We start from the raw sequence: 21,806 nt of genomic DNA on the forward strand, positions 1-21,806 counted from the left end.
TTAGTGGCAAATGCAGAGCATTACTAATGCTTACTGTCAGTAACATTTTCAACTTGTCTTAGATCCAAGAACAGAAAACCCCAATGTTACTTTCAGCCATTGCCATTTCTAATTTGCTTTATTTTCTGCAACTAAGCAACCAACTACAAAAAGACTTCCTATTTATACTGGCACATGCATGCTCACTGTATGTGAACGGTCATATGAGAAGTATTTCCAGATGTGTTTGTATCAACGTTGATTACTACTAACGGTGAAATGCTCATCTGGATGGATATTGTTTTCATTTAAATGCCATTTTAAAACTAAAACATATAGACGTGAATGTAACCATAATGTGGAGACCGACAACCAGACAAGCAATTTTAAAAACTACTAGGCGGTAAACCGAACTTTGCCTTTAAGGGGAGACGGTGAACATCATCCCTTCTGTTACAGAGCATCGGCCTTCCTTGTACTTGGATTCTAACCCGTGTGAAATACATGTGTGACATTAGACGACACAGCTTGTGGCGACAGCAGCGATCAAAACACTTTCCCATTGAAGATCAAATCATTCTTTTCATTGTGGCTAATGTGACAGCGAGAGTGCACTAGTTTGTAGCAGGTGGACTGGTGGTTGGGAGTGTTCAGAGGCCAGGACACAGGCTGGCTGGCTGGGGTGTGTATTCTGGGCCTTGGTAAGTATACTCTTTAAGCCGGGGCCACGGCCACAGACCAGTAGGAAGCCATTCATTACGCCATGCAGGGAAGGCAACGTGGGGAAAAACCAGGCCGACCACGTAGCACCAAGCCTGGCCACTGAGACCTGGCCAGCCTCTTCTCTTCTCCAGCAGTCTCCACACCCAGGCAACACCCACTGGCTCACACAAACAGCTTCCACACCCCTATATCCGTCTTTCTTTCGCTGTCACTCTCTAAGGGCTTTTCCACCGACAAGGAGTCAGAGTTGGAGCTGAAACCCAAACCAAATACTGAACCCAAGCAATTCCATTGTCAAAAAAACAGGTTCTGCAGAATTGGTCACACTTGGACCTGCCTCTTCCCTCGACTCACAGTCATTTCCCTAAATGCCACAAAACAAAAAATTCCAAGGAATGTTCAGAGTGAGCTTCAACCAGGTTTGGCCAATTTCCAAATCATAGCTCAAGTGTGGAGAAATCTACACGTTTGACACAGTGATCTCTTCATGCATCCTCTGACGGACAAGAGAAAAGCTAATTATTCCAGCATTGTACCATCAACTGGGTTGTTCAATACAATGATACTGACCTAAAATAACCTCAAATAAGTCTGGCATTACTGAACAAATCCAAAAAAGAGGCTTGGATTAAGGACGATTTTTCCTAATCAAATATGGCCTCAGATGTGTGTTTATGATAACACAGTCCATTTTGACATGACATTGAACTCAACAAGAACTCTTTTTCATCCACTCATAGAACTTTATCATTACTGATTTAACAATTTTTTAATTGAAATGTAGATTATGTAAAACATAGGGTCCAGTGTTGTTTCATGCAATTACACAGAAACATACAGATGTGTTTTTATGTTGTTGTTTTCCCTCCATAAAACGGCAAACCATATGTAAAACACCAGGCAGGCTCTGGTTCCATCACTGAACCAGAACACACTGGAACCAGAAGCCTTATGTCTTCATTTCCTCTCCATGCACTCCACAGTTACACCTCATCCATCGGGTTGGGAAGTCCCGGCTTGGGAGGCTGAACCAGCTCAATCCAGCCCAGTACAGAGAAAACTGGAATATTTATAGAAAAATGCAGCCTCCCTGTTCCTCCCCCAAAAAAGACAAGAGTACTAAACACACACCCCATGTGGGAGGAGATGTTGGGATCGGATCAAGCTAAATGAATAGAAGAAGATAAGACAGCAGCACAGAGCTGCCACAACTACTACAACTGCAGACGTTTATCGTGAGAATGATTTCAAATTTGAACCAAACTTACACACACTTGAAATATATAAAAAGTGAATTAGCTTACTGTTAAAGAAAATTAAACGTGCACAGTTAGTGAAAGTCCAGTAATTCTGACCAACATTGCATCTCAGGGGCCAAACAACCTTGTTCTTTTAATTATTGCCCTTAATATTAATATATTTTCTGCTCTAAATGACATTGTTATGATACTAGAGGGTTATAACGAATAGCAAAAGGTTTTACCTGAGACCTCTCTATAATCCATCATTAATATTGACTTATTACCTCTAATATATGACTACAATAACATTCCACCCTCTAGACCAGGGGTGTCAAACATACGGCCCGGGGGCCAGAACCGGCCCGCCAGAGGGTCCAATCGGCCCACAGGATGAATTTGTTAAAATTTCACACTGATCTAAACGTAATGTCAAATGCTCCAGATACCCGTGACTAAATGTTTGTGCCTTTTATAGATCCAGTGTGCTGTGTAAATAGTAAATTTAGGCATGATATTGTTGAAATTGCACTTATATTTCTCAAGAAATTTCATGTTTTGTAAAATTATCCTTCAGTAAATGTAAAACAAAGGAGAAAAAACAAAGGGGTTCTTGTTGTTCATAGGTTATTATGCTATTATTTTACTATTTTTACTGGTCCGGCCCCCTTGAGATCAAATTGTGCTGTATGTGGCCCCTGAACAAAAATGAGTTTGACACCCCTGCTCTAGACGTTGGGGTTGCAACTTTATGTAGAAATCAAATCAAACAAATGTTCATATGTATATATATGAACATTCGTTTGATTTGTTTTCTAGTGAGGCATTAAAATGCTTATGCCTCTTTTGGTCCTGGTAAAAATAGTGGTGGTGGATGTGAGGTCCCTTCAGACTCTGTTATCAGCCTGCCCTGCTGTCCCTCCCACTGCCGCAACCACAGACTGACCACACGCGGCAGCAAGTGCGCACGCACGCGCACACACACGCACGTGCAAAGCAAGTGCAAATAATTGCACGCCAATTCGTGGTTCAGTCCAGTAAAACACATGCACAAAGAAACATATAAATCGGCATTCACATAAAACCGAATAGGGGTTAGGCAAAGTGTGGACGCGCCCAATTAGGCAAAAAGAGATCCAGGGGCTAAATATAAAAAGAAATAAACACGCTTGCGTACTTTAAATAGCCACATTCTTGCACAAACAAAAGCTTCCATATGCAGTTGAGACACCAAGTCACACTCCCTCACATAAGGATATGAACATGGATGCCGCAACCGAGCAATTAAGTGGCATGTGTATGTCTGTGATACAACATGTTTGACCAGTGCATCTCAAAGAGCCTCTGGGGAGGAGTAGCCCCCTCTACCATTATGTATTATACGTATTATGTATTTTTATGTCAGCAGTGAGAGCAGTGTGTGTGTGTGCGGCTGACAGTGAGTACGCCCCTTGCCACCACTAGTGTGAGCATTTCCTAAGGCAATAAAACGTCGACCACTTCAACGACAGGAAGTGGAGTTGACTCCCTGTTTCTTCATCTGAAATGTTAAACAAAACTTCACTGGATTTCTTTCCCCCACTTGGCTTAACACGTAAAAGAATTTGTTTTTACATTGTAAAACAAGCAGACTCAACTGTATCAGCTCCAATGCTGTGATGAACTCGAGAAGGTGGTATGTAGAACTCTACCTTCAGGATGACGTTGTATAAGGCGTCAGTAATTATTATGTATGTTCAGATTATCAAATAAATAAATTCACTCATTCATTAGTTGATCGTTGAAAGCGCTGTCAGTGAAATACTTCAGTTAAAATATGTGTTATATAGCTCTTTATTCTAACAGCTATCACTGATCTAGAGTGTTTAGTCAGTGACTTGTATTTTCAGTTATTAAATATAGGGCTGGGCTATTAATAGATTGAATTAATTCATTTGAATCTTCCACTGCTGTTCTCCTTTGCTTCAGTGTTGCAGCAACCACCCCAGTATCAGGTCCAGATTCCTCCTAAAGCCAAACAGTCAGTGAAAACATACTGACCAGCCACCAGGGGGCAACTCCATTTGTTGAAAAAAGATGAAAGTTTGAATGGAAATCTGTGGGGAAAATTAACCTACTTTATGCTTGATTTCAATTATTTTTGAGGAGTTAATGGTCCCAATCGCTAGTTTAATATTTTCAAAAGCAGACGTGTTAAAATAATGGTAAATATGATTGACAGCTGGTGGACCAATAGGAGTTTCTCAAGGCTTCAGAACAAGAGTTCAGATTCCTGTGGGTGCCGTCACGGTCTGACACCAGAATTTAACACCTGGGTTTTCCTCAGGATTACATAGACAAGGGCTGCAGAAATTAGTTAACATAGAACCATAAATACTTTCACACGCTGCTTTTCAGATGGTTTGGTGTCCTGATTGTTACTCTGTTTGAGTCCTCAGAACCTCACTGTTGTTTTCTTCTTATGAGAAAAGAGGGCATGTATGCAGTCCACGTCCAAACTGAACTGTACCATATTAAAAAAAGTGAATTCATTTAACGACTTAGAAATCAATGATTATACCATAAATATAAACATTAATCTTATTCAGTATTGAATAATATCAAACTGAAAATTGTATCGAATGGGGAACTTGTGAATCGGAATCAAATTCAGGGAATCAGTAAGGATAACCAGCCCTAATTCACAATGACAGGATGTGCAACATACAGAAGTAGTCGCTGGAGTGGGACGTGGAGTTGGATGGAAACACAGACATCTTCACTGTGTGTGAGAAAGTCAGCAGGGTGGTACAGCCTCTGCTTCAGGAGCGCTGATGGTTCCCAGCTCTAAACTTGGCCCACTCACATTTGTTTCTTTGACTATAACAGAGGAAGTCATTCCTCCTTCCAGCAGAAACATCTGCTACCTGTTTGTCTCGCTCTCACACACAAACACACACAGAGACCCACACTATTACATACATGAGCTCTCTCCCAAGGCTAAACACAATGTCCTCATCATCTCAGCATAAACACACAGACACACCAAGTCTGTTAACTTTACCACAGTCCATTTAACATACACTTCCTATTATGCACACTCACTATCTTCTCAGTCTGTAACAGTGAGTGCAAGACGCTCCTCTCCCCATGTACACTGTAGACCTCTATCTCTGTTGTACCCTGTTTAGACCCCTTCGCGATATACAGCTCTGCAGCTTCTGCTATAACTGTCCAACGCCTCTTCCCACAGCAAACACTCCTCAAATATCTGCCTCCATTATCTCCACGATGCCCTCACCCTACAACCTTCACCTGCTATCTTTAGCACGAGTACGGATGGTGTGTGCAGATTATAGCACGGACACCTGACCTGAGCCCATTGGGACCTGTCGGGTCAAGAAATCGGACAGAAATGTTTGGCAGTCTCGGGTCAGGTTCAGTCTCTGATATTTTCAGGTTCCTTTAGTGAAAAACAGAGTAAATTAATTTTTTATTGGTTTATTGAAAATACATAAATGATAGTAAGTGGAAACTGATAAGAAATTGACCTAGTTTATCTGTTCAGGATGGAGGTTGTTACTATGTATGAGATGACAGTGAACATACATACATGAAGACATGCAGGCTATAGAAGCCATTCATGGGGGATCAAACATTTTCCTCCACTACAACTCAAAATAAACCATGATGGTTGGATTATGTGAAATTAACAGTTGATAATGACAAGTCTGAAATTTGATTATACTCAGTGTTAGCTGAGGTTGTGTAACTTGTGTGTATCTGTGCGTTTGTGTGTGTGTTCATCATCGTTGATTCAGTGCACACACAAACACAGAGAGAGACGCAAATAGAGCACATACATCTAGTGCCGACAATGCACACCACACATATATATATACATATACATACATATATATATATATATATATATATATATACACATATATACATATATATACACATATACATATATATACATATATATATACACATATACATATATATACACATATACATATACATATACAAAACAGGCTCATATTGAACAGGTACTGCACTAGTGGCTACTCATTTTAGTTCATGACAGAAAAAAGTATTTTTATAGTTATTAAATAGTAGACAAGGTTGTGCCTCACTAGAAATTTTACTTTATTTTACTACAATGCCATGGGAAAAAAAGAGAAATATTCAACATTGTCAGTCATAGATCAAATACCTCATCCTGTCGCTCATTGTTTTGTTTTTTAATATACAAAAGTTACACAAATGCGCTTTAAAGATGCTAGTGGACAAACATGATTGTCTCTGGACAAGTCCTCATGTTACCAGTCTTTACGTTGAGATAAGCTAAGCTAATTTGCTTCTTACTTAGCACACGGCCTTCTCATCAAACACAGACACTTAGTGGAAAAGTGAATGTTTCAGTCTCCCTTTTGGGCCAACAGCAGAGATTATTATTCATAAATCCTGTAACTGTGAAGTATGTGTGAGGTTTAACAGTCTGCTGTGGAAGGAAAGAATTTTTGTGCCAGTGTCATGTGTTGGATGATCAGGAACACAAACTGAAGGGGAACAGAAACAGAGCTACTACATGCCATAAAATGAAGTGGGAACCAGTCGTGACGTCACCCATAAGAACTCTCTGAATGTGAACGCCCGTTTTGAAGCCTCAAGAATTGGGATTTGGCTCGTGCCATATAGACGTTTCGGAGTTTAGTAACCAGTCACACTGTTGGATAAAACCAGCAGTCAGTCACACTGTTGTATGACACATTATTGTCTATTATCCTCTAAATGGAAACATTTTGAAGATAAGTGCTACTGACGAAGGACTGAAACTAGTGATTGAGACCATTAACTAAATTAAATGTAGACTCATTCAAAAAGACTTCTTTTTGCAACCAGTGGAATCACTCCATATTGGCTATTCAAATTATTTGTACTACGTGATTAACCTCACAGAGGAAACCGAAAGAATTTATATATAGTCTATAAGTACAATAAATGGACAAAACCTTCAAAAGTTTCATCCTGTTTCCCTAAATGCACCGATCTAATCTTTCACTCTCATTTCACTGCTCTAATGCTTTGGCTACAGAGTGTCTTCAGTTATGTCAACGCTGAAGAAAGAAGCAACACTATTTGGTAGCCCGTGGCCAAGTGGAAAGGGAACTTGACTTGTAACCAGAAGGTTGCCGGTTCAAATCCCCACCCGGCCAAAAAGGGCTGGGGTACCCCTGAGCAAGGTACCCAACCCCCCAATGCTCCCCGGGCGCCACTCAGTGTGGCAGCCCACTGCTCCTAATTCTAGGATGGGTCAAAATGCAGAGGAATACTTTCCCTAAGGGGATTAATAAAAAAAAACTAACTTATTTATTTTTTTTAAAACCCATTTCCAAATACTACAACTACAAATACTACAACAAACCCTTGGAAAGTGTCCAAAATGTGTTGTCATTGCAATAACGTTGGCCAGAAAAACACAGCAACAGTAACTAAGGAACCTGTGGTTATAATGGGTGGATACGATTGTCAGGTTGCACGGTGCTGAATAAAATTTAAAGACCTATGTTTACCTCAGCCAAGGAGGTTATGTTTTCAGTGCCATCTGTCTGCCTCCATGTCTGTAAGTCAAAATGATTCCCACAAATCGGCAAATCTAATTTTTATAACATTTTAAAGTAGTAGTATCTGGATAAGCAGATGAACATCAACATTGTGAGATACAGCGTTAAGTGTTGGTGGAGGTTTGTGTTCTTGTATGTACAGTAAATCACATTGTGTAACTAAACTGCTGTAAATGCATACAAAGCAGCTACCTGACAGGTCCATTAATGATTTCATGTGACAACTGAAGGAAAAGACCAAGAGAAGAAAAGACAAAAGAGAGCAAGAAGAACAGGAAGTCATAAATGTACTAAGCCTGACTTTTGTTTTTTTTTTCCAAAAGAGGAGACAGAAAGCAGAGAAACACAGATGGATGAGAGGAGACGAATGCAGAGACAGATCAGGAGACATCTGGGGAAGCTCCACACATGGAGGCCATGACAGGAACGCAAACTAAAATCCTCTCTCTTCCCCCAAATCTCCTCTAATCCTTTAAGAGGCCCACCTTTCCTCCTCATCATCAACCTTTAACTCCACAGCAGACCTCCCTGCGGTTTAGACCGTTATCAAACCGCAGGTGCTCCATCAAGTCCTGAAGAAAATGATGCAGTTTCTATTCTTCGTGTTGTTGAACCCTCGGCCCTGGTGCTTCCACACCGTGCTTCCCACTGCTCCTCATCAGTGTTATTCAATAAAAAAGGACAGGGAAACCCCCAATCCCTCTTTTCCTCTGTGTGTGTTGATATTACCAGCAGACTGTTTGGTTGCGTTTGTCAGAGTGCGATGACAGAACTAAACACTGGTATTTACACTGCGATAACCGCCTTGTCTGGACAGGCTCTGTGTGGGACTGACAGAGACTGTCTGTGCATGTGTGGGTGTGTGTGTCTTACTTTACTTGTGTGGACACATTTTGGTTTGAATCCAAGGCTGTAAGGACATTCGTCACAGCTTTAAAGGTTTGTTTGATGGTTAAGACACTGGGATAAAGCTTCAGGTTAGAGTGTGTGTGTGTGAGGGTGGATGGTGGAGGCTCATGAAATTCTCATTTATAAACTGAGGTCATTTCATCTTCAGAAAGGTTGTAAACGCAAATTTACGACAACATTTTATTTTCATTTGGACGGGGTTCAATTTGCCGTGGACAATCATTTCATCTATTACGAAAGTAGATTTTTCAGAACAAAGAAATCTCCCGCGACTATAACAAACCATGTTAAGAACTTAATTACATCTTCTAAGTGTTTTGGCCACAAAAGGAGCATTCCACTGCATTTGAGATGCGAAAATAAAGGAAAGGCACAACCGGGCTTACTAAGTACTTGACTAATTGAATCCGTAATTGAATCAAAATGAAGGTCTCATTTCAGGGAAGGATGAAAACATGGCACCATGTAATAAGCTAGTGGCTGGAGTGTGTGTCTGCACGACCACAAATTTGTAAAAACAGTCTGATAATGTACGTATCAGTGTTTGTCAAACCTGGAAATAATAATTCTCAAATGTCTTGTTTTGTCCACAAACCAAAATGAGTCCGATTTTAATGATTGCTTTGTTTTACGGAGCAAAGAAAGAAAGAATATATTCACATTTAAGATGCTACAACAATCAGAAGTCTTGTTTTAATAATGAAAAAACTTTCAAATGAAAGATGAATCCATTATCAAAGTAGTTGACGATTCATTTAGTAACCGATTAATAATCGATTCAACTGTTTCAGCTCTAATGTCATTGCAGATGAAAGCTTTCGTTAGCACATACACGTACAGGACGTGCAGGATACCACTGCCCCATAGAGTGTAGTCAGTCCTCCGCATGAACACTGTGGTTCAAGGTATGTACAAATACATAATAGACATTAACTGAACATATATTATTGTGTACATGTGAGGGGGGTCAGACCTGAAGCAGAGTCCCATGGATGTGGTTGTGTTGGATTCTGGGCCGTGGTTCTGGAGGAAGCTCCTGTAGCAAAGAGTGGACCGTGGAGGGCACCTGGGTGACGAGCACAAAGGGGACGAGGGCCCGAGCTGCCATTTCTCTGGTCCGATACACAGCAGAATGACCACATCTGCAGAACATGCAGACACAGAAACCAGCAACAATAACATTAGTGTTAGGAGAGTAAAAAAAAGCTGCTGTCATAATCTTTTAAAACTGTTGTATGCTTGAGTTAACATTGTAAGCATTGTCCGTATTATGATGAATTTGTTTTTTTAGTACTCCAGTCACATTATGTCATGGGCAGTTGATCTTTGTGATCTTTTTTTTTTTATGCATACATTATGTCGTGATAAAACCTAGAGCACATTTTCTTCCTGCTCATTTCTCCCTGTCTGAGTTGGTTTTTGCATAAACTTTTACTGCAACGATGAAAATCAGAAGCAAAATAGCTCCTAGACCAGCAGACGACCAATAATCCCAAAATCAAATATTTTCCAATCATTACCTAACCAGCCAGGAAATAACCTCTTTCATTCGGTTTTCGCCCACACACAGATGTCTGTATCACACACACACACACACGGTCATTTACAGTGTTCACTAGTGAAGGAGAATGTGGCCAGTCACCCCAAGTCCGGGCTAAAATTAACCTTGTTTACAAGCCGATAAGTCTTTCCATCTCCAGTGTCATAACACTGCCATCGCTGATAAGAAAGAAGGACATGACCAAGACCTAAGGGGGGTGAAAGGAGGGGTAAAATAGAGCAGAAGAGGCAGAGGGAGAGTGTGATCTACTAAAGGAAGTATGCTATTCCAAGAGACTTCAGAGCAGCTCCGCAAATCAACCCACTGAAAATACCAACAAGGCTTCACAAAGCTTCAGTTTCAAAGGAGTACTTCAGCATCTCAGAATAATATGCTTCGAGTGTGATCTATACAACTCTTCTGTCTGTCTGTATGTGCAGACAGCAGCTGATTATCTTAGCACAAAGATCACTGACCAGATGATTCCCAATGGAAAATCTAATATATTTAGCGAAGATAAATTGTGACTACATATAAGATATGCAACAAGAGTTTAAAAAGGATAGTTATCCAAACTACTCCCAAGTGACTTGCAGTTGTCCAGCACCACACAACAGTCATATAATCTTATAATATACAATAAGATTGAAGCCAGTATTTTAGGGCAGTTTCACACAGGGATAGTCCAGGGGACTTGGTTTGATTAGGTGGGGAATGCTGAAAAATTCCACACCTGCATTTGGTTTAGTTCTCTTTCACACAGCACTTTTGTAAGCGGACCAAGGCACCTGGACAACGTGATGCAGTTAAAACAGCTGCTCGTTTGGGCACCTATTGCCTGAAACGAGCCCTGACCAGGAAGTAAAAATGCACGAGGAAGAAGAAAACCTGGCTCATCGATCGGCCAGGACTGAAAAATCCCCTTCAGCCAGCTTCTTTGCCACAAAAACAAACAAAGGAGCAACACCAAATTTATACAGTCTTGGGGTTTCTGTTTTTACTTTGGTGCTCAAACCTAATTGGTTTTTCACAAGAAGCTGACCAGTATGAGCAGCAGGCGACGCGGCGAGCTATCCTCACTCCCTCTCTCTGGTTCACTGGATAGTCACAAGGAGAGCAACATCTGCAGGCGGACCAGAGTCAGCTTGAGTTTCGATGAGCTTTCACACCTGCCCAAACGAAATGTACTATCCAAGAAAACAACGGGTATGAGCCTGTGTCTGTTGGGGGAGTTCTGCCACACACACATTCTGGCCTATCCACTTCACTGGGAACCAAAGGTCATGAAAATTGCTGTTCTTCAGTACTTGTATAGAACATTAACGTAAACAAAATGGTATCAAACTTCTTTTTCAAAGAAAATGTAAAGGAACAACATGTTCAGTCCCCCGCGGGAGTCTGCTCTTCTTTATGATCTACTTCTCTACATCATTTCCTCATCTTTAGGGATTCTGAATAACACGGCAGCGCTTTTCTGTGTGTTTTTGTCTTGAAGACACATTTTCAAGACAAAGACATCTCAGCTAGGTAGCAAACCAAAAGCAGTGGAGAAGGAGCTGGTGCAGTTATTCATGAGTGAATGGTTAAATCGCTAATAAAATGCACTAAGCGTTTTTATTTTGAGGTTGGAGGAGGAGTTATGCTAAATAAAGCTGCTGCGCATCATTGAGCCATATTTTAGACATGTCTAAATAATCCAGTAGACTGAAGAGAAACGGTTTTCAGTCTTTAGCCCACAGTGGTAACTTGTCTTTACATACTTGGCCACTTTTTTCTTACATAAACTATAAGTAAAGAAAATCTAAAGCAGGCGGAAAGCAAACTGTTGGTGGTACAGTGGCAATGTTGATCACGTTCACCACCTAACAGCATGGCACTTTAAGCACTAATACGCCTGGATCCTCCAGAGATCACCGCTGCTGCATCTGTCCTACAGTATATAGACAGCAAAAGTCGGACAATAACCAGACCCAATTCTTCAGATTATATGCAGAGATCTAATGTCGGAAAAGGGCTACACTGATGCTAAACATATGCATTTATATAAAGCCAAGGAACAGGCATTGCCTGAGAGTCTCAGTTCAGGGCAACAACTGTGGCCTACAAATGTATTGCGAGCAATCCCCGAGTGCTGTACATAGCCAAACACACACTGGCATTTATGCAAGCATAACAAACGTCAAAGACGCAGATGAAGTGTGTATGGATTGCAGACTGTTTATAGGCCAAACAAGAGGCTCAGCTCCAGTGTGGAAAATTCAGCGGGAGGTTCTAGAGAAATATGAAACACCTATCCATCACGACAGTGGTATGTGGGGATGAAAAGTAAGCTTGCTTTTTTGGCTTTAGCATGTGAGAGAATGAGGATGAACTGAAGTTAAAAGACCAACTTATAGCTGTAGAAAAAAACCTAGGAAAACAAAAAGAGTGAGAGGAAGGGGAAAACGTTACTTGCGAATAATTACTAGCAAGTTAGATTATAACAGAGCGATGGAAATTGCTCGTCAAAAAAAGCTACTGCTGGTCAGAGTAAGAGCTGGGGAAAATAGAACAGCGAAGGCTGTTTGGAGCAACAAGTCAACAATTGTCAACAAATGCTTTTCCACCTGCTGTGAGCAGGCCTCCTTCACCCCCAACCCCTCACACACACACACACACACACACACGCATGCATACATACATACACCTATAACCAGACAAGCAAAGACCCTGTATCAAACACAGACAACAGTTTGCATTCCTGAGCTGTAGATGTGAGTTTATGTGCACATACACACACCCACACGTCTAATGACCGAGATCCACGTCCATTCCTCACTTTCCACATTTGCCAGCCACCATTTGGGGCCCATATGTTAACTATCTGCACTAATTTGTCCCATTGAAACTCTTTTGCGAAAGGAAATGACAGTTTGGAGGGGTGTAATTTTAGAAACAGGGTCGTCCCCTGTGGGGTCTGGAGGCAGACTGCTGACTGGCATGGATGAGACTCATCTGGGTTTAATTTCAAAGAACTGGGACAATTGTTTCGTCCACAGACACTGGAGCGTTTTAACTGAACAAGTGTTAGCAACAAAGAATGTGGCTAATTTCAAATGTCGACAGTTAAAATAATTTTGGAATATGTAGCAGTCTAAATACAACCACTCTTTTACTCATTTCCAAAATGGCCTTTGTGCGACTTTTTAATGGTTAGTTAGAATCAGGTTTGGTGCCACCCAGTGGTATTGTAAAAAAAAAAAAAAGTCTGGCAAACTAAAGTACTTGAATATTAATTAATCAAGTGTTTGATATTTGCCATTAAACTCATTGACGGTAATTAAGAAATTGAGGTTTAATTCTACTACAAACTTTATTTGATAATGTGAAGTAAAAGATGACAGACCAAGTCCCGGATCAGTCCGATAAACTCTGGAAGGAGATGTCCCACAAATTACAGAAGAATAAATGACAGTTGTACGATTGTGTCTACTACAGCAAAAGAAAGCTGGTTTTAGACTTTGTTTTACAAAAGTAAAGTGAAAGTAGACTCATACCCTGAACTAAATATTACATGTACACATACTTAAACCGAACAGTTTCATAGTAATTGTAGGATGTGCACTAAATTACGTATATGTATGACATCCAATCATCCACATACTCAGTCATATAATCTATAAATGAATTATACTAATTGTTAAGTCTTGAACTTACCATGTAAAGTGCCTCGAGATAATGTATGTTATGTTATGTATAGTCCTCTATACAAACACAAATTTAATTTAACTAAACTTGCATACAACTTTTTTTTATTATTATTTTATCAGCAAATGTAACCTCTGTTAGTCGTTTAAATAATGACGGGCCACAGCCACACAGTATCAGTTGACATTTTGAAATTCGAACGTGGAACAAACCATTTCTTTTTTTGTGACTGGCAGGCTTCAGCCAATGTTGACAGGTTCACATTGCTGAGATTTTTCTTTGCGATCCCAGCAGCCTCAGAGTGTCTGAGCAGTGATTTATGCCCTGTGATATCCACTCCAGGCTTCTCTCCTCACACTCACCATCTGCTTTACTCCTTTGCTTTGCTAAGCTGCTAAGCTTTTTTTTTTTTTTTTTAAAGGCAACAAGGACAATGACGAATTGTAAACAACTTACAATTTTCTTCGCACTTTGTCCTTCTTTTGATTTTAACATATACACGGTGAAGGCGTCCAGTATCTCTTTTGGGAAGGAAATGAAAGTGGTGTCTCTTAAAGCCTCACTTTAGTTTATGGGCAATACCATGCCCTTTCAAAAGAAATGAGATATGTGACAGTGAGGACGGGAAAGGAAAGGAGTAAGACAGGGAGGGTGAGGAGAGATGCCTGGACTGGATATCAAGGTACATAAATCACAATACCAGCACTCTGAGACTAAAGCACTATGGCAGAAAGAGAGCGGAATAAAGGGAATGGGAAAGACAAAAACTAGTAGAGAGAAGACCAACTGATCATCAGATATAAAGATGTGGAAGACTGAAATAAAGCGGCCATAATGTATTAGAATAAACGTATCTGCTCATCATCATCCTCCCCTTCTGCCTTTGTCATTCTCTTCCCGTGTCGGTGTCACCTACCTGTGTAGGTGTGACGCAGGCAGAGGTCAGGCAGCAAAGGAATGCAAGTGGGAGAGAAATGGTATGAGGATAAAATGCTGTGTGGAGTAAGGGAAGAATTATTAGGCAGGATGCTTCTTCCAGTCTACAGAGGAGGAGGTGGCTCAGATCATCCGACACGTCCGCACACGCTTGGTGAAGATGGGTTTGGGGGGTTGGGGTAGTGTCGAGAAACACGGCTGGAGCCAAAGAAGTCGGGGCTGGACTATATTTAACATCTCCAACTTGTGGGCTTCATTTGGGTGGATGTGTGCTTTGCATAGATACTCAGGCAGACAGTCACACCTCAACTCTTCATTGCACCAGGAACAGACTTTAGGAATAACCTTTAAATTTCTAAACTAACTAGTGATCCGTTAAAATATTAGCCGGGTAAATCTGACACCTGTTCAACTGCTTGCTAACATACATACCAACCACATGGCAACAACTCCAAGTTGCTACAAGACGACCTGCTGTAGAGGAACATTACCAAACTGGTTTGAGATGATAGAAAGGAAACTAATAACCACCACCACCAGTTCATCACTGGGCCACACAGAGACAAACAACAATTCACTCTAACTATGGTGAGGGTCCAATTTGCCTAATCCTCCAAATCTGCATGTTTTTGGAGTGTGGGAGGAAATCAGAGAACCTGGAAAAAACCTATGCTCACATGGGGAGACCATGCAAACTCCATGCAGAAAGGCCTTGGTTCAGACCAGGTCTTCTTGCTGCAAGGGCAAGAGTGCTAACCACTACAGAACCATGTGGAAGAATCCCATTTAGTTCCGCTGTAGAGAAGTTGTTGAAGACCGGAATAATGTCCAGGTGTTTATATACCCAGGAAAGATGCAGCAGCGTTTGGGTCAAATATATTGAGTGAAGTTCTACGATATAGGGTCATACCTCTATGGATTCAAAGTTTGTAGCAAAGTCTTGAAACCAGAACTGGCAGAACTGTTTATTTTTGCAAAAGCTTTTCCCGCCATCATGGCGGTATAAACAAACTGGGTCACATGACGTTGGGAGTTCTATAGGAGCTAATAAACAACTCTAACACTGACACTTGGCTCTGAGTGGTAGAAGCGGATAGACACCAACAAACCACTTATTCATAAGGAGGATAACAATACTACGTGTCCAACCAACATTTACAAACACTACCAACATTTATTTGCAAAAACACAACGTCATAGACACACAGTTGGACGAACACACACAAGTTATCTAAACTGTCAATAAAGCATTCCAACCTCAAGGTCATCGTCTCAGATCCCCCAATCTCCTCTTACAACTTCATTCTGTCTCACACACACACACAAAGTGCGTTCATCAAATCTCACCGAGACAAATGTAGTCAGGCAGTGAAGGTCCTCACGAGAGCAGTTACACAAACCCGTGTGTGCAGGACGCACAAGCTCCAGCTCTATTTGCAGGTGCAGCGTTCACAGAGATGAACATGTTCCAATAATATTTGTAGATTTCTCTATCTGAGGAATGTGAAAGATGAAGAGCGTAACCACACTTTCCCAGTGGCCTGTGAGGCCTCCGCCACAGTAAACACTGAGTGTATTCAGACAAAAGCAGTCACAATATCACCAACTACTACGACATGAGACCGCACGAGCAGTGGATTTTGTCTCAAATGAAGTGTGTGCAAACGAAGATGCACACACTGACGCACAGATCTGGTCATTCGTCAGAATACGCCGCATTAACAGAATTGTGATTTTAGAGATTTTCTACGACACGGGTTTCTATGAAAGACGTACCGTAGGAGCACCTGTGCAAACAATACACAGGAGCGCACACATTGTTGAGGCTGTAGGTGTTTTGTCTCAGCGATTGTGAAGTGCACTATTCTTAGAAAGGGGTTGTGGTTTAAAGGAATGTTGGAGAGGTTTATCGTGGACGTGAGAGCAGGTGTGTGACCCTCTTACATTTGATAGCAAAGCCCTTTATGTTTTTGACTGTAACCGTGACAGCGAGGCCAATCGTAAAAACAGATGGACAGGACAGAAGGACAGGCGGACAAAGCTGCACCGCTGGTCAGTTGAGTATATGGCTCTCAATGGCCATTGTTCTTAAAAGACACAAATGCAATCGTACAAGATGTGAGGGACTCAAATCACGTGACTTGACTGGAGTCTGACGAAAGTCACAAATTTGAGTCCTGGAGGAGTTACAGTCACAATTTGTTTTTTGAAACGTGTAAAACGTTGGGTGTCTGCTTTTGGGGCCTTGCATACAAACCTGGAAGGCGAGCGGCACCCACACCCCTACATGAAGTTTCATCCGACACAAAGGACAGTAAGACAGGAAGTCTTGTTTCGCTGGGTTTGATATTTGAAATGCATTTCCATAGTTTAACGTAGTCATAATGTCAGTATTCTATATATTTTAGGCTATGTAGTTCTATTCATATTCATTTATTGATGTTAATTTTATATCTTTTTTTTTTAGAAACAAGTCATTTGTATGGGACCATGAGTGATACAGTTACAGACACAATGCCAGCAGTATTTGTATAGCAGTTTTAAATGTGGAATATCTGGGAAATCATTTTCATCTTCTCACATTAATACGACTTGACTTGCTTGAATGAAACTTGAAGGTTAAGACTTAAGACTTGAACAATGTGTGATTTATTCCCATCTCTGGTGATTGTTTTATTCTGTATTTGGACTATCTATTGTGTACATAAATGTGCGTATACTTGTGAGTGTGAGTGTGTGTGTAGCACTGACACCAACCTAATGATGAAGGGCATGAAAGGTGCGAGGCCCAGAGGAGAAGATGATCCGTCCATGGGAGAAGGGTAGAGTCGACTGAGCACCAGCAGCAGCAAGAACAGACTGGGGTGTAGCTTCACCTGACCACTGTCACTGAACACACAAACAAAAGCCGTTCCTTTCATTAAAAACAACTGTGCAGTTGACAAACTCACGTCATTGACCACTAAAATGTAAAGGAGTAGAGATATAGAGGTTTAACTGTGGCTGTTTCTGGACACCAATCAAAACACGTATCAATCTATTGCCAGTTTAGTAATTATTGCCAGTAACAGAGACACTGCACGTGATGCTGAGTGATACAAAAGTCTCTTGAGACTCTTTCAACGTGAACCGAATTTCAGTTGTATTAGCTCCACTGACGACATGATGTTTTTGTCTTGAAAGTGAAAGAACCCATTCATTTTTGTAGCAGATTCAATTAAGAGGCAATTTTTGTTCAGCATTTCAAGAATTAATTTTCTAATCATCTAAATATCATTTAAGCACAATAACTATCAATATAATTTTTTTTTTTAAATGATCGTCGACCAGCCCTAAGTGAGAGCTACAACAATTTACTCAGAACTAAAAAGACTGAATGATTTATTCTTGAATAAAATGATGCATTTGTGTTTGGAACGCAAATGTTTGACTATTAGGAGATGCTGGAGGGCTGGATTTGGTTCACAGGCCTTTATTTGTTGATCACTGCTCTATGAGTGTAGTCAACGGTGAAGAGAAATGGGTGCTTGTGATGATTAAGACTAAAATAAATGATTAAAAATACTAAGCTTCTGTCAAGAATGTGATAAGCAAAATAGCCATTGTTGATTTTATAGCCCATTTTTTGTATGGATTTGCATTAAAAGAATGTTTCCTTTTAGGGGTAAATGAATTCAAAGTGTCTTACTTTATTATTTAACTTGATATGCCGCAACTACAACAGAGAGCACGAGCGATATATAGCGGTGAGCGCACTTATGTGGAGCCCGTTGTCAAGCTCAAACAGAACTATGAAAACCACATACAATCAAAATGCCAACGCAAAATATAACGGGCCTTAATTTGTCTGGCTTTTTTGAACGCAGCATATGAAAAACCACCCCCACACCCAGCACAGTCATCTCCTTATCCGTCCTTGAGCTGAGCTTTTCACCTCCCTTTTTCCCTCCATCCAAATATCATCATCACCAAGTGACTCAGAATGGAAACTGTCCGCCTGTGCCAGCGGTTTCACATTTTCACTCTGACAGGCTCACAGTGAGCGAGCGAGGGAGGAAAATGAAGACAGGGAGAGAGAGAGAGAGGAAAACAGACATGAGCTAGAAACACAAAGTAGATTAAGGTCAAAGATTAAATGGATGAAGATCAGATACCTAATACAGGAATAGAGTTTTGCAGTGTCTCTGTGACTAAAGGACCACATCTCAAAAGGTTATAAAACTACTTAAGCTTTACCTGTGCCAGTACAGCAGTGTGCCGGGTTTAAATACAGGAACATGATAGGAAAACAATGTTTACAATGTAGCTAAGTTTTATTGTAGGTTTGGGAGCTTGTAAGATCTGCTTCTGTGAGCGTATATGTCAGGAGAGCGGAATGTCCTTTGGGCCACCGTCATTAGTCATGAGGATCTCATAGAACAGAACAACAACAGACCCCCCTGCGAAAAACAACTTGTGCTTTTCATTAATTCACTCAGCGCTGGAGCGTCCGCCGGGACTGTTGCGCTGCAGATCGGCGAGATGGTCACTGTAATAGCGGCCCAATTAGTGACCAGTCTAATGCGTTTAGTGTCACAGTTCAGTCAAGCCCAGTGAGACAGGATGTGATGTCAAGAGATATAGGAGGGAGGCAGATAGAGGGAAAATTGCAAACATATTAAGTCATGTTGGGATACAGCTGGAGGCTCAAACACTTGACAGGATGAAAAAGAGACTCGGTGGCTTTTAATGCCGCTCTTAAATTCAATGCTGCGTGCCCTCTCTCTCTCTCTCTCTAAACTCCATCCATCATCTGCGATTTATTTTGGTTTAACATCTTTTACTGAGAGTGCAGTGACAGTACACTGACCTTAAGGGGTTTCATTTTTCAACAAGAAAGCAACGAGAGGGACAGTAGCAGGGACACAGAAAAGGCTCTTAAAGAAAAAGGAAACCCTCTGCGAACCATTTCGTTCACTCTCAGACAAACAAATCATCCGTTCTGTTTTGGAAATTAGACAAAAGAACTCAGGGCATGACATGAAAACTGTTTTCTTTGGAAGAGGGGGCCGCAGGAGATAAGACAGACATAACATTGGGGGGGGGGTTTTATACAAACAAATGTAAATATAGACACAAATTCAAATTTCAATAATAATAAAATAGACTAAAATACTTGTATTACTGCATAAACAATTGTTATGATCACGATTCATGAGAATTTTCGGGGAGAGCCGCTGTGCCGAGCAGATGGATTGCATCCATGTATAATATGTACATGCTAAAACTCTTAATTACAACCTCAACATCTCAAAATCTCATTTCTATAATCTTTCATTTATTATGCGACCTATTTTGAGAATGCACTTGTACTGCCACTTCCACAAGGCTGCTTCAAACCACTAACAGCAGCTCTTCTACCTCCTGTCCTGCTGTGCACTGCCACAGTATAGCATGGCTGGTGTGTTTGGGTGGCGAGATGCACTGAGACCATGTGGGAATTCAGAGAGCAGAGATCTGGTTCCGTGGGAAATGTACGAATGTTTTAACAAGGCTTGAAGGGAGTGAGGGGGAATTGTGACGGAGGCAGTCCGAAAAAGCATTTAATTAATTCGAAGCACATTAAGATAAGGCCGCCTGAGGAGCTGTTGGATGACGTTGATGCTTTTAAAAAAGGGAGTTTGGGTTGAACAGTGAAAGATATGGCCAATGACCCTCAGTGGACTCAACTCCCCACTGGAAAAAAAAACAAAACTAAATCTCAAAAGACATGTTCTTTACAGGGCTGTAAAACCGTGTGCTTTGAATAAACAGTCTGTCAACTGTGAAAGCTCATTTTTGGCAAAAAGGTGTACACAAGAACTCAGTCCAGGGCAATGCTACTTCATTATTAGTGAGACTCGGGTTCACAGTTTGTCTCCCAATTTTTAATGCTGCGGTAAATTTATTCAAAAACCCAGCAGCAAAAAAGCTCCACTGCTCAATCAGTTTAACAGAACAAATAAGCTGCCTTAAATGGCTTAAACGTGGGTGAAATTAAACCCCTAATGGGATCAACAAAGTGTGAAAAGCCATGGCAAGGCCTGAATGTGGAGTGTAGATTAGGGGAGAACCACCTCACCTTTCCACTGTGGCAGCAGCCTCCTCCAGCTGGTTCAGAAGGAACGGATAGAGAGCAGGAAAACGGGTGAAAAACTCTCTGCCCGTCATCCTGCAGGGAAGAGAAGAGGATCCAAATGTCAACAGGCATGTGTACAAATAAAGGCGCTCTGAGCTGAAACTAGCTCTCTGCAGATTTTTATACCGATTCCTGCAAAAGCCGACATGAAACGAGGAGTTGTTGTTTTTGGGCTCACTGAACAACAGCATCCGGATTAGAGAGGCACAGTTCTGATCAGATCTGAAACGACCTGATCAACACGAGCCAAACCAAGAACGGCGAACAGAATGCGATTCACAATATGGCAGATTGTCTCCTGTGCAAACTCGTGATAAAGACACTGCAGTTTAATGCTCATTTCAGTCTAGGGCTGCAATGACGAACTGACTATTACTACTACAAGTTCTTCTTTGTTCCATATCACAAAGAAATCATTTAAACTGAATAAGTTTGGTTCATCATTTCCAGGTTTGGGAAACACCAATCAACATTTTCTAACATTTTATGGCCCAAGCAACTAAATGATTCATCAAGAAAATAATCAACAGTTTAATCCATTATGAAAATAACCATTCGCTGCGTCCCTATTTGAATAAACTGAGGTAGATTTGAGGTGCTGCACAGACACTGAAAACAATGGATAAAGTGAAAAGACAATCCAGAACCAAAAAATCACAGAGCGCAAAAGAGAAAAATAGGTAAAGACATTACAAGGACATTAAAAAGAAAAGAAAAACAATGTAAAGTAGTCCAGCACAACGTATCTGCTGACTCAACCGTGAAAAGAAATAAAACAGCAGTAAATTAAGGCTAATGTCATTTAGAGGAACAGTGGCAGCAATTACGTGATTATTTTGAACACGTTCCATAAAACATCTGTCTGTACCTCCAAACAACAGATGACGGGACACGGACACAAGAGAAATGTCTCAGTCAGACGTTGTAATATACCGATAAGGACAATCTTATATCAAACGAGCCTTTGGATTTGTTTCCCCTCTTACTGCTCAAACACAACAATCGCATGAGTGTGGTATGCACATGTG

At 40.9% G+C, this 21,806-nt stretch overlaps 1 protein-coding gene across 1 annotated transcript in view; it reads right to left on the reverse strand.

Annotated features, from left to right (window-relative positions):
* Window positions 1-21,806, reverse strand: part of thada (THADA armadillo repeat containing) — an 81,795-nt gene that overhangs the window by 32,378 nt on the left and 27,611 nt on the right. The window contains exons 27-29 of the mRNA XM_044045962.1: window positions 20,722-20,811; window positions 17,379-17,510; window positions 9,432-9,600 (exon numbers count right to left, since the gene is read on the reverse strand). Of these exons, the coding sequence (XP_043901897.1) occupies window positions 9,432-9,600; window positions 17,379-17,510; window positions 20,722-20,811 (391 nt within the window). The remainder of the gene's footprint in view (window positions 1-9,431; window positions 9,601-17,378; window positions 17,511-20,721; window positions 20,812-21,806) is intronic.

Source organism: Solea senegalensis, linkage group LG15, assembly GCF_019176455.1.
Source record: "Solea senegalensis isolate Sse05_10M linkage group LG15, IFAPA_SoseM_1, whole genome shotgun sequence".
Classification (NCBI taxonomy): Eukaryota; Metazoa; Chordata; class Actinopteri; order Pleuronectiformes; family Soleidae; genus Solea; species Solea senegalensis.